The sequence below is a fragment of the Bison bison genome, unplaced genomic scaffold (assembly GCF_000754665.1).
Source record: "Bison bison bison isolate TAMUID 2011002044 unplaced genomic scaffold, Bison_UMD1.0 scf7180017864303, whole genome shotgun sequence".
NCBI classification, from domain to species: Eukaryota; Metazoa; Chordata; class Mammalia; order Artiodactyla; family Bovidae; genus Bison; species Bison bison.
The window spans coordinates 1,874,246-1,887,532 of NW_011494875.1; the positions used below are offsets into that span (position 1 = coordinate 1,874,246).

General features: G+C 38.0%; 1 protein-coding gene across 1 annotated transcript in view; it reads left to right on the forward strand.

The window, feature by feature from the left end:
* PEX3 (peroxisomal biogenesis factor 3) overlaps nt 1-13,287 on the forward strand; it is a 33,387-nt gene that overhangs the window by 3,440 nt on the left and 16,660 nt on the right. The window contains exons 2-3 of the mRNA XM_010851461.1: nt 4,470-4,601; nt 9,441-9,522. Of these exons, the coding sequence (XP_010849763.1) occupies nt 4,470-4,601; nt 9,441-9,522 (214 nt within the window). The remainder of the gene's footprint in view (nt 1-4,469; nt 4,602-9,440; nt 9,523-13,287) is intronic.

Here is a 13,287-nt window from a genome sequence, read left to right on the forward strand (position 1 = left end):
AAAACCAGAGTATTTTTGAAATAGTAATTATTTTAAAATGACAATAGTAAATCTATCACATATTAATGTAAATACTATTTTCAGAAAACAAGTGAGAAAAGTAGCATTGTTTTACATTTTTACGATCTCTTTACTGTCTGGCTTATATCTCTTTGCACATTTAGTCAGTTGCAATACTCACTGTCCTGTAGTCTTTAGAAAACTCCACTGTACACTCACTCATACAAGAATGAGAGTGAAAAAGGCAAAGAGCATTTGTGTTATTACAGAAATAATCTTTACTCACAGATGCCCTAGAAGGTTATTGTACTCCTGCGGGAGTGCCCAAGCCACACTTTGAAAACCTCTGTGCTAGGTGACTCAGACAGTAAAGAATCCATCTGCAGTGCAGGAGACACAGATTTGATCCCTGGATTGGGAAGATGCCCTGGAGAAGGAAATGGCGACCCACCCCAGTATTCTTGCCTGGAAATCCCGTAGATAAGAGGAGCTTGGTGGGCTACAGTCCATGGGAACCCAAAGAGTCAGACACGCCTGAGCGAATAACACTTTCTCTTTTTTCTCTTTAATGCCAGCAAAAGTGTTGCAGAGAACAACCAAATTCATATGTATTCACTTGCTGATTTATAAACATCTCAGATCATTGATTTATAATTTATATCTTAATCCCTGTAATGTCTTGGTTTCTTTAGTTTTTCATTAATTCATCCATTCATTCAACAAACATTTGAATGAGAGTGACTAGCCTCACTTTTTCAACTCAGGTGATGCAGAGAAATAAGACTCATTTCTTGACTTTGAGGAACTCATGGTGCGTCCAGAAAGCAGAAATGGAAATAAACAAAAGTAGTGCGATCATCGTATCAGAGTACCATGGCAGAGGAGGGTCTGTGGGAGCATAGAGAGAGAGTCGTGTTCAGCAAGCCCCACTGAAGAATCACCTGGAGTCACAGCTACAGAGGAGAAGGGAACATGGGAAAGGGGATGTTCAGCACAAATATGTATTGAGCGTCAATTGTGTACCAGGAGAATTCTCTACAGTCCATGGGATCACAAAGAGTCAGACACAACTGAGAGACTTTCACTTCACTTCATGATATAGAAAGACTAGAAGACATTTTGCTTTGCCATCCGTGTTCTGAAAGGAAACCTCAAAACATTTTACATTTATTTTTTGAGATATTTAATGAATTTTCATTATTTATAACTAAGGAAATTTTAAAGCTCCTATAATCCAGATCTTTCATTTTTATGAAGAAATTTAAATCCAGAAAGATGGGACATGCTTCAAAGTTTCCTACCTCGTTGATGCCTCGGCTATCGGTGTCTGATCTCTTTCAGACCAGAATTCAAGCAGCAAGTCAGGTGTATAGATCCTGAGCTCCATGTTTTAGGCAATGAATTCTCTGCCTTCATTCTTATTTCCCTAGGGAGACAAATCTGACCAACAAAACCCCAGAATTTATGAATTTTGAGAATGAGAAGCTGGATAAATTAGTCCTTGTGTAGAGACTTACTTCAATGCTAATTCAAGGGAAAGAATGGATTATAGAATTTTACGCTAACACTGCGTGCTAGTTTGCTAGGGCTGCCATAACAGGGTACCACATACTGAGTGGCTTAAGCAAGAGAAACTTATTGTCTCACAGCTCTGGAGGTCAGAATTTATTCCATCTAAGGGCTATAAGAGAAGGATCTGTTTCAGGCCCCTCTCCTTGGCTTGTAGATAACTCTCCCCTCCTGTGTCTTCATGTCATCTTCCCTGTACACATGTCTGTGTCCAGTGTTCCCCTTTTTATAAGAACAGCAGTCATACTGGATCAAGCCCATCTAATGACCTTTTAACTTGATTATGGCTACAAAGACCCTATCTCCACATAATGTCATTTTCTGAAATACTGGGGCTTCAACTTGTTAATTTGGCGTAGGACACTCTTCAATCCATAATAATTTATTCTTTTAGCTTTAGTAACCATATACTACAGTTACCAAATAGACAATACAGTTAGTTGAGCTTGAACAATACAGGTTTGAACTGTGCTAGACCTTTTATAGGGAGCTTCCCTGGTGGCTCAGCGGTAAAGAATCCTTCTGCAATGCAGGAGACACCGGTTCAGTCCCTTGGGTCGGGAAGATCCCCTGGAGATGGAAATGGCAACCCACTCCGATATTCTTGCTCAAAAAATACCATGGACAGAGGAGCCTGGTGGGCTATGGTCCATGGGGTTGCAAAGTGTCAAACACAGCTGAAGTGAGGGAACATGCATGCACGCAAGCGGGCCACTTATATGCAGATTTTTTCAGTAAATACTGCAGCACTGCAGATCCTCAGCTGGTTGAATCCAAGGGTGCAGAACTGTGCAGTGGGCCCACTGTAAAGTTGCATGCAGATTTTCCACTTCTGGAGGGAATGTTCTGCACTCCTAACCCTGGAGATGTTGAAAGGTCAACTGTAGTCCCTAAAGTACTTTTATCAGACACTCTTGAAAATTTAATAAAAGCAGTGGACCTTCTCCTCAGGAAAGCACATAGACCAATCAAATTTATTGTTACTCCAGAAAATTCTTAACTATTCAAGGGGTGTCGTTGCAGCATTTCATTTTACACTACTGTTGTTTGAGGAATAATAATTATGTTACACAAAATTTTTAGCCATCAGTCAAATAAAAGCAATTCACTGAGAAGTTGTTATGTGAGAGTTGCCTGTCAAACAGCTACTTTGTGAAACATAAATCAGTTTCTTCATTCCGTTAGTATTATGGCACTGCCATCAGTTTATTGAGGCTGGGTTATGAGAAGGGTAGCTCTGGAGCCGTATGTGAATTTTGATTTATTCTTTACAGATGAGTAAAATGCATTTATTTGCATACAAACAAAAGCAGTCACACTTTGTTTCTAATTATTTGTAGCGCATACTCTCACTGAACTATGACTTTTAAGATATATAACATATCAGTTCATCTGTATTGCTTACATTGGTGAAAATAGTTCAGGATATGTATTCACTTTGACGTTCCTAGACTGTCTCTTCCCCACTGATGACAAACATCAAATCCATTTACTGAGCTCACATACAATCCTTATATTCTTCTTGTCGTATTGAAGGCTACAGACAGTTGGAGGTAGGTGAGGATTAGTTACTTCCTACAACCTTGTTGCCAAGTTATTATGAAACAAATTTGGCACACGTTAAAACATCTGTTAGCAAGCATAGATTAAAACAGTATATTACTTGGTCTGTAAATTCATTGAAATCCCAGTGTCCTTTATTGATGCAGCAATAGAACACACATAAAAGATTTACTGGAAGCAAATGCAACAATATTCTCAATGTAGGATTTTGTTGGCCTTTTGGTTAACTCTCTTGTCTAAGAATCCTTTGAACTATCTATTCCTAAAAGGTGAAGGATTTGCTAGGTTAGTGTATTCTTGTTCAAATGAATGTTATTAAAATGTTTTAGCTAACCCAGTATCTTAAACATTTAATCTGTAAAAAGCCATTTCTGATATTTATTGTGCTTGGTAAAAGTTAGTTTAAGTACTTACACCTTGAAATGTGGCTTTTGACCAAATGCTAACTAACCATGCCAGAGTGTTCACTTTACCAGCCAGGACGTTTGATTGCCCACAGGGTATGACCAAAATGTGCCCATTTATGTTACACTGTCTATACTAAAATGTGTTAAAGTAAATTACAGGCACACGACCCCACCTATATTTTTATACTGTTATAAGTTAGGAATTTCTGTACAGTCTTCCCCCTCCCTTTTTCGCCTAAGTTTCTAGTTCTCCATGTCTGCCTGACTACCTACCTTTCTTTTAGTCTTCCTTTAAAATTTTTTCTTATATTTTTAAAAATACTACATTTTGATTGAAGAAAATGTGGAAACCATAGAGAAGCAAGCAGAAGGAAAAAAAGTCACCCACTATCCCACTCTTCAGCAGTGATCATTGTTAGAAATTAAAATCCAACTGTTACATATATATCTACTTATATTAAAAAGCAAAACTTTCAGTATCTTATTTTATTGTCTAACAATATGACATGGATATTTCCTTGAGTCATGAACTATTTAGCAATGTGGTTTTTAATAGCTGTAAGATTCCATTGTATAGCTAGGCCATAATGCATTTAAACAATTCCCTTTTGTTGGACACTTAGAATATCTCCAGTTCACTATTAAAGGCATCGCCTGACTTTGTACACTTAATTCCTTTCTGTTTCTTCAGACTTCATCTTTATGTACCCATCTGCCATTGACTTTTAAAATGCCAATCTCCTTTTCTTTTTCTTTAGGTTGCAATTTTTATATAATTCTTTAATTTAGGTTTTTAAAAGTTGTGATTTTTAGCTTTTCACTAATATAAGCCCTATATTTGGAAAACTTGGGTTAAAAATACCATTTGGAATTTTTAATACTCTAATAAACTGGATTAGTATACTAACTTGTTTTTGAAAATAATTTTAGGAGTATATATCCTGGGAAAATATGGACAGAAGAAAATCAGAGAAATACAAGAAAGGGAGGCTGCAGAATACATTGCCCAGGCACGACGACAGTATCACTTTGAAAGCAACCAGAGGACTTGCAATATGACAGGTAAGACAGAGAAATATTTATACATGTGTAAAGTTTCTTGATGATTTATATTAATTTACATATCTCCAGGAGCAAAATTAGAGGAAAAGGCAAAAATGACAAATCTAGCAAGTGTTTACCTGATTTAACTGAAATACATCATTTAATGTGGATTTTAAAAATCAATGTAAATTAATAATGCAACATAAATGCTAGTTTATTCATTTTCTTTATTCATCCAGCAAATACTCAGTACTGGGGAAGCATAAGGTGAGCAATTGAAGAAAAAAAGACCTGGCATTCAGAGTTTATATGCTGAAGTGAAGTGAAGTCGCTCAGTCGTGTCCAGCTCTTTGCGACCCCATGGACTATAGCCTACAAGGCTCCTCTGTCCACGGAATTTTCCAGGCAAGAGTACTGGAATGGGTCGCCATTTCCTTCTCCAGGGGATCTTCCCAAGCCAGGGACTGAACCCGGGTCCCCTGCATTGCAGGCAGACGCTTTACTGTCTGAGCCACCAGGGAAGCCCGTTTATATGCTAGTGGGAGAAAATGATGATAAACACCAGGTTAATAGCTTTAACTGTTTATAAGGAGAATGAGCTGTGTGAGGGGTGGGGATGCTCTTTAAGGTAGGGCAACCAACAGAATCAGGCCTCTTTACCTCTAAGGAGAAATTAAGTGGGACAATGGAGAGAATGCCTGAGGTGGAAACAAGCTTGGCTATTCCCGTATTTGAGAAACAGCAGAAAGGCTGTGTAGCTAGAGTAGCATGAGTAATGGAAGAAGTGTGGTAGGAGATGAGGTTGCAGGAGTGCCCTGCTGCGCTCTGGCCATGTAGGCCATAGTCAAGACTCCCGTTTCTTACACTTACAGAGGCATCTGCAGAACTGTCCATCTAGCACAGTAGTATACATTCAACCAGTGTGAATCAGTGGTAATAATTTAATCTCCAGAGCTAGAAACCTCCTGGAAGGATGCTGTGACAAAATCAGCTGCCCATATTTGAAGAAGGCAAGGTGTTGTGATATATTTTTCTTAACTCCTTGAAGAATTAGTCTTCAAATCCATGTCAAACTTGTTTTTCTTTGTTTGTTGTTTAAAGTCTAATCCTTCCTTCTTTCAAGAACAACTAATTTAGAAAAAAATTATAAAGGTAGGTTCTTTTTGTTCAATTTTAAAAGTAGAATTTTTTTTTCAAGGTTGGAAGAACTTTATTTTTAGTTTAGTCTCATTTGACAGATAAAGAGACTGGAATTAAGAAGGTTAAGAGACACATTTAGTTGTGGCCATAGTATGGCTTTTAATGTTTGAAATAATAATACTTCAGTCTATAAAGAAAAAATTAATCATAAATGCTATATAAAATGGCAACTCAGATAAGGTACAGTAAGTAAGAGCACAGGTTCAAGGTGGAGGCAGTTCTGGTTCCATTCCTAGTTTTGCTTGTGATGTCTATGTGTCTTTGGGCAAATCTAAATGTAGTTCTTTCTCTGTAAAATGATCATCATAAAACGCACTTCATAAATATTTTATGAGGAAGTGATGAGATAATTTATATAAACTGCTTGATATGTAATAAATGCTCGGTAACAAACAACTTTTTAAAAATTATGTATTTCTTTGAATCAGTATTTAGCTTTCAACATAGTGGTACTACCAAGGGCATTTTAATGAATTTTTAGAGAATAAGAACATTCCATTTTTCCTTTCCTTTTATTTTAAGGAAAAAAAAAAATCTCATCTCTTGAATGAGAGATTCTTTAAATTCTGTAGTGCTTTATAATTTTCAGAAGTTTCACATACATAATTTCATATAATCCCATAATAACCCTCCCCCCCCACCACTGTTATAATGTCCCTCCTCCTCTTCCCTCTCTCCACTGGTAATGACTAATTTAAGAATAGTTCATTTCTAGTTATTACTCAAATTTTTAAAAAGTGGAAAAAACTAACTTCTGGGGTCTGAAAATACATCTCAGCTTGATATGGACCCTTGTGTCAATTTAAGTGCTCTGAGCAGCACAGCTCAGATGCAGTTAGATGTACAGGAGACTGACTGGGAGGACACCCCTGCAGAATAAGAGGCGGGGAGCAGAAGCTACCAAGGAGAGCCTTCAGCCCCTGGTGCGGGTGTGATGCTGTGACTAGAATGGGCAAAGGAAGGAAGGTTGGGTAAGAAGAGACTCTGACAACAGCACAGTTCTGAGAAATCTTGACAGGCCAATCGGGAGTCCTGAAGCCGAAGAGTTCTGGTAGAGGAGTCCCTCAGAAGTGGGCCTGCTTTTGTATCCTCACTAAGTAACTGTCCCTGTCTGGGAGCAGTTTACATCCAGAGACATGGCAGCTAGAGCTCTCAGTCAGTTATGGCTCCTCCCAGCAGAAAATGTGTGGATAGCACATTTCCATGACCATCACACCCGTTAGATGAATAAATAGCTAATATAAGGCAGTTAAAACTAAAATATGGTGCTAAAAGCCAAAATATAGGTTCACTGAAAAAATTTCGAAATTAGCTTTCTGATGTATATTGATAATGGGGTTACAAATTGTATAAGTAATTTCTATTCTTTTGAGTAAGAGGTAATGAACATACTAGAAAAATTTAGTGCTTTTAGGTAAATATAATTAGTTTTTAACATAAGAAGCTGGTCCTAGTTTGAAAGATAGCATCTAGTGGAATGCCTCTGTACCCTGCCCATTGACTTTATCATGTTCATGATTTTTATTAAAGATTTGTAAAGAATGACCATGAAATTTACACATGACACAATGCTTGGATGTGTAACTAACACTACAAATGAAGTTTTGGAATACAGAATAGTCTAGTCCCATTTAAGTGATAGACTGGGATAAAAGAATTGTTCTGCATTAAAAGTCAATTGTACTGAGTCAGGATTATCCAAACTTGCTTAGAAGCAGGATGTATGAGAAAAGAGTGGGAATTCTAGGTGAGCATAAGCTTATTATGAACAGAGTAGGATATGACTTCTGGAAATATTAATTTACTCTTAGACTACACTAGTAAAGTCTGTTCGGCTCAAAGGTAGTTATATAACATGCTCTGTGGTAGTCAGAGCACAAGTCCATTTCTGCCTCTCACATGTTAAGGAGATACAAACTGGAATGTGTCAGAAGAAGCCAAATAAGTATAATATTAAAAAGTGCTAACAGTTACTGAGCACTTCCATATGTAAAGAAGCAGTGTCCTAAATGCCTTTTATCCTTAACCCTTCCAGCAGTCCTGTGAGGTAGACCCACTGTCACCCTCAGTTCACAGATGAGGAAACTGAGGCACAGGGTTAAATGATTTGCTCAGGGTCGCACAGATTCAAGGCAGGTGAAGGGTTGTCCTGTGATTTGTGGTTGCACCAGGGGCGTTTATCATGGAGGCCGGATGGCTAAAACAGGACATAAAAGCTGTATTCAACTCCATACAGAAACATATTTGTTCAGTGTTAGTACAGATGCCTGGAAGACAAGAATAGCCTTGTCTTTAGTTGAATATGCTCAAGTGGGAAGTCAGGAGCTCTTATCTCTCCCGAGATAAGAGAATTACTGAAGAGATTTCTCTTAAATCATGTCATCATACCCCATACTCTTTAAAGTTTCCTACTAACTACATTTCCTAAATGTAGGACTCTGGCAGTGCTTTTTCTTGGTAGGATAAAATATCATGCTTAGGCTAGATATATATACCATGGACACTAAGAAACTACATTTTACATTGACTCTGAGCTCCTGCTATCGCTAGTGGTCTCAGTAGGTTAGGTGATTTAATCATGTGCCTTGAGGAAATATGCTGAAGCAACAGAGTGCAGCGCTGAAGTAAAGGATTAGAGTAGGTCAGAAGCTGAACTTCCTATAGAAAAAAAATTAACATGGATTTTATAATGTCCTGCCTAGTCAAGAAGTAAAAATCATACACTAAAGTTTTCCCTTTTAGAATATAGCATTTGTAATCTCTGATATTTTTTCATATTGTTTTCATTGCTTCTTTAGTGTTAGACATTCACTTTAAATTTATGTGTTTACACTTCTACAACATGTTGGTATTTAGAGTTACAGGCAGTAGCCATTGTCAAAACCAAAACTACATCTCAGCAGTTCTGAGTTTCTATTAATAGCCTGATGCGCTTTTGTCTAGGTTATAGCAAATGCCTACGCTTTGTGGTGGTGGTTGGTGGTTTAGTCGCTAAGTCATGTCCGACTCTTGTGACCCCATGGACTGACTGTAGCCCACCAGTCTCCTCTGTCCATGGGATTTTCCAGGTAAGAATACTGGAGTGGGTTGACATTTCCTTCTGCAGGGGATCTTCCTGACCCAGGGATCGAACTCAGGTCACCTGCATTGCAAGCACTCTCCTGCATTGCAGGCAGATTCTTTACCAACTGAGCCACCAGGGAAGCCCACTGTGTGTAGTAATTTTAATAACTAAATGTTTTCTAAAATTAGAAATGTGAAGCAAAAGGTACAGCTAAAGATAAAAGATCATTTTATTAAATCAGAAATAAACATTTTTTTTAAAAGATCTGCAAAAATAAAGAATTATCCATAGTCCATAGGTTAAAGACCAACACTGTTAAGATTTGGGAATTAATTCTTCCCATTTTTTCTTCTATATGTAATTGTGATCATAATAGGTATATGCATAATTTTGCTTTGTGTGAGCAGGTAAGTGATTTATTAGTATGTAACTAGTTTTTATTATTAAAAATTTATTTGAAAACTCCAGCCTTCACCTTCCCGTCTGACACTCATTATTTGCTAGCTCTGTCATGTAGCCCAAAACAATGTGCATTTCTCGGTGAAGGCAGTCCTGTCACTCATGAACTTTCTAATTTTCTGTTTGTATTACAGTGCTGTCCATGCTCCCAACACTGAGAGAGGCCTTGATGCAGCAACTCAACTCTGAGAGCCTTACAGCTCTGCTGAAAACCAGGTAAACTCAAGTTATAGCAATTCTTTTTGCAGCACGCTGAGAGTTTATAGACTGTATCTGAAATACTTTTCAAAAGTCTTTAATTTCCTTATTTTTCTATCTAATTAAAGCTTAAGATAAATAGACACACTTATAAAAAAATATTTACTAACAATATCATTGAATTCATATTTCGTGCATTTGTTTATGCTCTACCTTGATGTGCAAAGTATTTAGGGTGACAGTATTTGTATGTATTCTGGTTTTCATGTGAAGAGGTGTTCTGTCACTTTGACGTTTATTCAGAAATATAATTTTGAGTACTTATTGAATGTGTTGCTGAACCAGATGTTGTGAAGCTGCTAGTTATATTAAATCTGTGTCTCGTAAAGTGTTTACGGCGTAATAGATAAAGCATGTGAACGTACATTTTAAATAAATAAGGCATATGAACTTACATTTTATATGATTAATAAGATGAAGTACAAATAAAACATGAACGTATGATAATGATTTATCATACCATGACAGTGTACCTTTCACATAGAGGCCCTTATACATGGAGCATAATATGTTTTTGTTTAGTTGCTAAGTTGTATCTGATTCTTTTGCAACCACATGACTGTAGTCCACCAGGCTCCTCTGTCTATGGGACTTCCTGGGCAAGAATACTGGAGTGGGTTGCCATTTCCTTCTCCATGAATCTTCCCAATCCAGGGATCAAACCTACGTCTCCTGCATTGGCAGGCAGATTACCACTGAGCCACCTGGGAAGCCCGTAGTATGTATTGAAATACTGTAATTTAGTGTGATGCTCTGTTAATTTAAAAAGATTTCCAGAAGGAAATGCTTCTTCCTTTAATGGACAAGAAGAGAGTAGGGGTGAGGAGTGGGGAAAGGTTTCACTTGAATGTATTTTAATAATTGGGCCCTTAGCGAAAAATATTCACCTGCCTTGTAACCATCCTCCAGTAGGCAGGGGATAGAAGGTGCTCTTTCTGGAGTGTCTGTCTGTTCCAGGCCCGGTGCTGGATACATTTGGGTGAAAGTGAAGTCGCTCAGTCGTGTCCGACTCTTTGCGACCCCGTGGACTGTAGCCCACCAGGCTCCTCCATCCATGGGATTCTCCAGGCAAGAATACTGGAGTGGGTTGCCATTTCCTTCTCCAGGGGATCTTCCCGACCCAGGGATTGAACCCAGGTCTCCTGCATTGCAGGCAGACGCTTTAACCTCTGAGCCACCAGGGAAGCCCTCCCAGTTAATTTCCACAATATCTTTGTGAGGCAGATAGTATCTATCATCTGCACTTTGCAAATAGGAATTTAGTGTTCAGGAAGATGACACAGCAAGCTGGAAAGTTCCTTTGAAAACATTTTCTATAATCAAGTCATACCTTCCAAAATAACAATGGATTTGTGTACTCGGGTACACAAATGGAATTGTATACAATAGATTTGTGTAGTGTTTTTGGAGAGTGTAAATTGTAATTTTTTAATTGGAAAACATACACAGCTTTGAATGGATTTAAGGCAAATTGTGTCACAAGCAGTTTTTAAAGGGTTAAAACAAAGTTTAAAAATCAAGTAACAATAAAAGAAAATGTATCCCCCCCAAAAAAGTGTGAGTACCTGGATAATACACCCATTTTGCAATAGTGCAACTAAGTACATATTATTGACTGTCCACAGTCCACGCAGAGTTACAACTCTACTTATCAACATCTTGCTGACAGTTCCTAGAGATAACTATTTTAGAAAAGGTAGAACCTGGACGTTCTCTCCTTCAACCAATTGATCAGATTTTTAAATCTGATTAAAGTATAATGCTAACAATACAAATTTTTTCCCTAACTTCGTGATTCTTAGAGATTGACACACTTTTACTACTTATGGATGTAGGGTTTAATTTATAAATTAGTTCATATAACTATATAAAGAAGAAGCATACAAGCAGATTGCTCCCAGTAAAATAAATACTTAATTACCTGTATGCACATAAGGAAGAGATACAAAAATAGGCTTTAATTGCCTTAAATTTTAATCTTGTTGGGAAGACAAGACAAATGAAATAAGTGAATACACTTTATTAAAAGCAGCATATCAGTAGCAACAAACACAATAAGTGTAGCAACAAACACAGTGGCATTCTTTCTTGGTGATTAAACATAGGATTCAAGATAATTAAGATAAGGTCTCTGTCCCTTTAAGACCTTGTCATCCAAAGGAGGAATTAGATGAAATAAATTGTCATAATTCAAGACATTGAATTATGGTTAGTCTGTGTTAAAAAGTAAAAGCAAAATGTGGGAAGAAAATGTGAGAGGCTAGAGAGCAAAGGGATTAATTTTGATGGGTAAAACCTGGGCAGCTTTAAAGAAAAGGCATGAGCCCTCTTTTCTTTACACAGAGAGGAGAATTCTTGGAAGGATAAGATGGACAACAGTTCTCCTCATTCCCTGTTTCCTCTTTAAATATTTTCGTGTTATTTTTTCTTACCTTTCTTTTGATTTGAAATTGTTACATGCAGTTGGGGGCAATGAAGTTTCAGTGGCAAAGAATCTTAAACATCCTTCATCACAAGAGAGGCAGAACACTTAGGATTAGTTTAATTCTTAATTTGGTAATATATTTTGGTAACATTAAAGAGCCTGGTCATATTTAACTTGGAGTTGATTTCCATTAGACAAATCATTTGATAGGAATCTTGGCATAGAAAGTACCCTTTACATAGGTTTGGAATTAGAATCTTTTAAAAAGATAAAGTGAATTTTTTTCTCATTTTTTGTAAACACATACATTAAAAATGATCACCACAATCAAGCTAATTAATATATCCATCACTTCACATAGTTACCATTTTTTTAACGTGTGGTAACAACACCTAAGATCTATTCTCAGGAAATTCCAAGTATACAGAAGCATTATTAACTGTATTCAGCATACTGTACATTAGGTCTCATCTCAATTAAATCTTCCTGGGTAGCTCAAATGGAATGTGGGAGACCTGAGTTCAGTCCTTGGGTCAGGAAGATCCCCTGGAGAAGGGCATGACAACCCACTCCAGTGTTCTCGCCTGGAGAATTCCACGGACGGAGAAGCCTGCTGGGCTCCAGTCCATGCGGTCGCACAGAGTCGGACACAACTGAGCGACTACCAATTTCACTTTCACCTAAATCTACTTTTAAGTCTGTTAGCAGTGAATGTCAAAATGAAGAAATGTCCTGTATGGCTATAATTCTGTCCTGTCCCACCAAAATCATGCCAGCTAAGTACAGCTTCAAGACAGATAACCTTAATTTGCCTTTCCATCAGTCAGTCAGTCAGTTCAGTCGCTCAGTCGTGTCCAACTCTTTGTGACCCCGTGAATCACAGCACGCCAGGCCTCCCTGTCCATCACCAACTCCTGGAGTTCATCCAGACTCGAGTCCATCCAGTCAGTGATGCCATCCAGCCATCTCATCCTCTGTTGTCCCCTTCTCCTCCTGCCCCCAATCCCTCTCAGCATCAGAGTCTTTTCCAATGAGTCAACTCTTCGCATGAGGTGGCCAAAGTACTGGAGTTTCAGCTTTAGCATCATTCCTTCCAAAGAAATCCCAGGGCTGATCTCCTTCAGAATGGACTGGTTGGATCTCCTTGCAGTCCAAGGGACTCTCAAGAGTCTTCTCCAACATCACATTTCAAAAGCATCCATTCTTCGGCGCTCAGCCTTCTTCACAGTCCAACTCTCACATCCATACATGACCACAGGAAAAACCATAGCCTTGACTAGCCCAGACCTTTGTTGGCA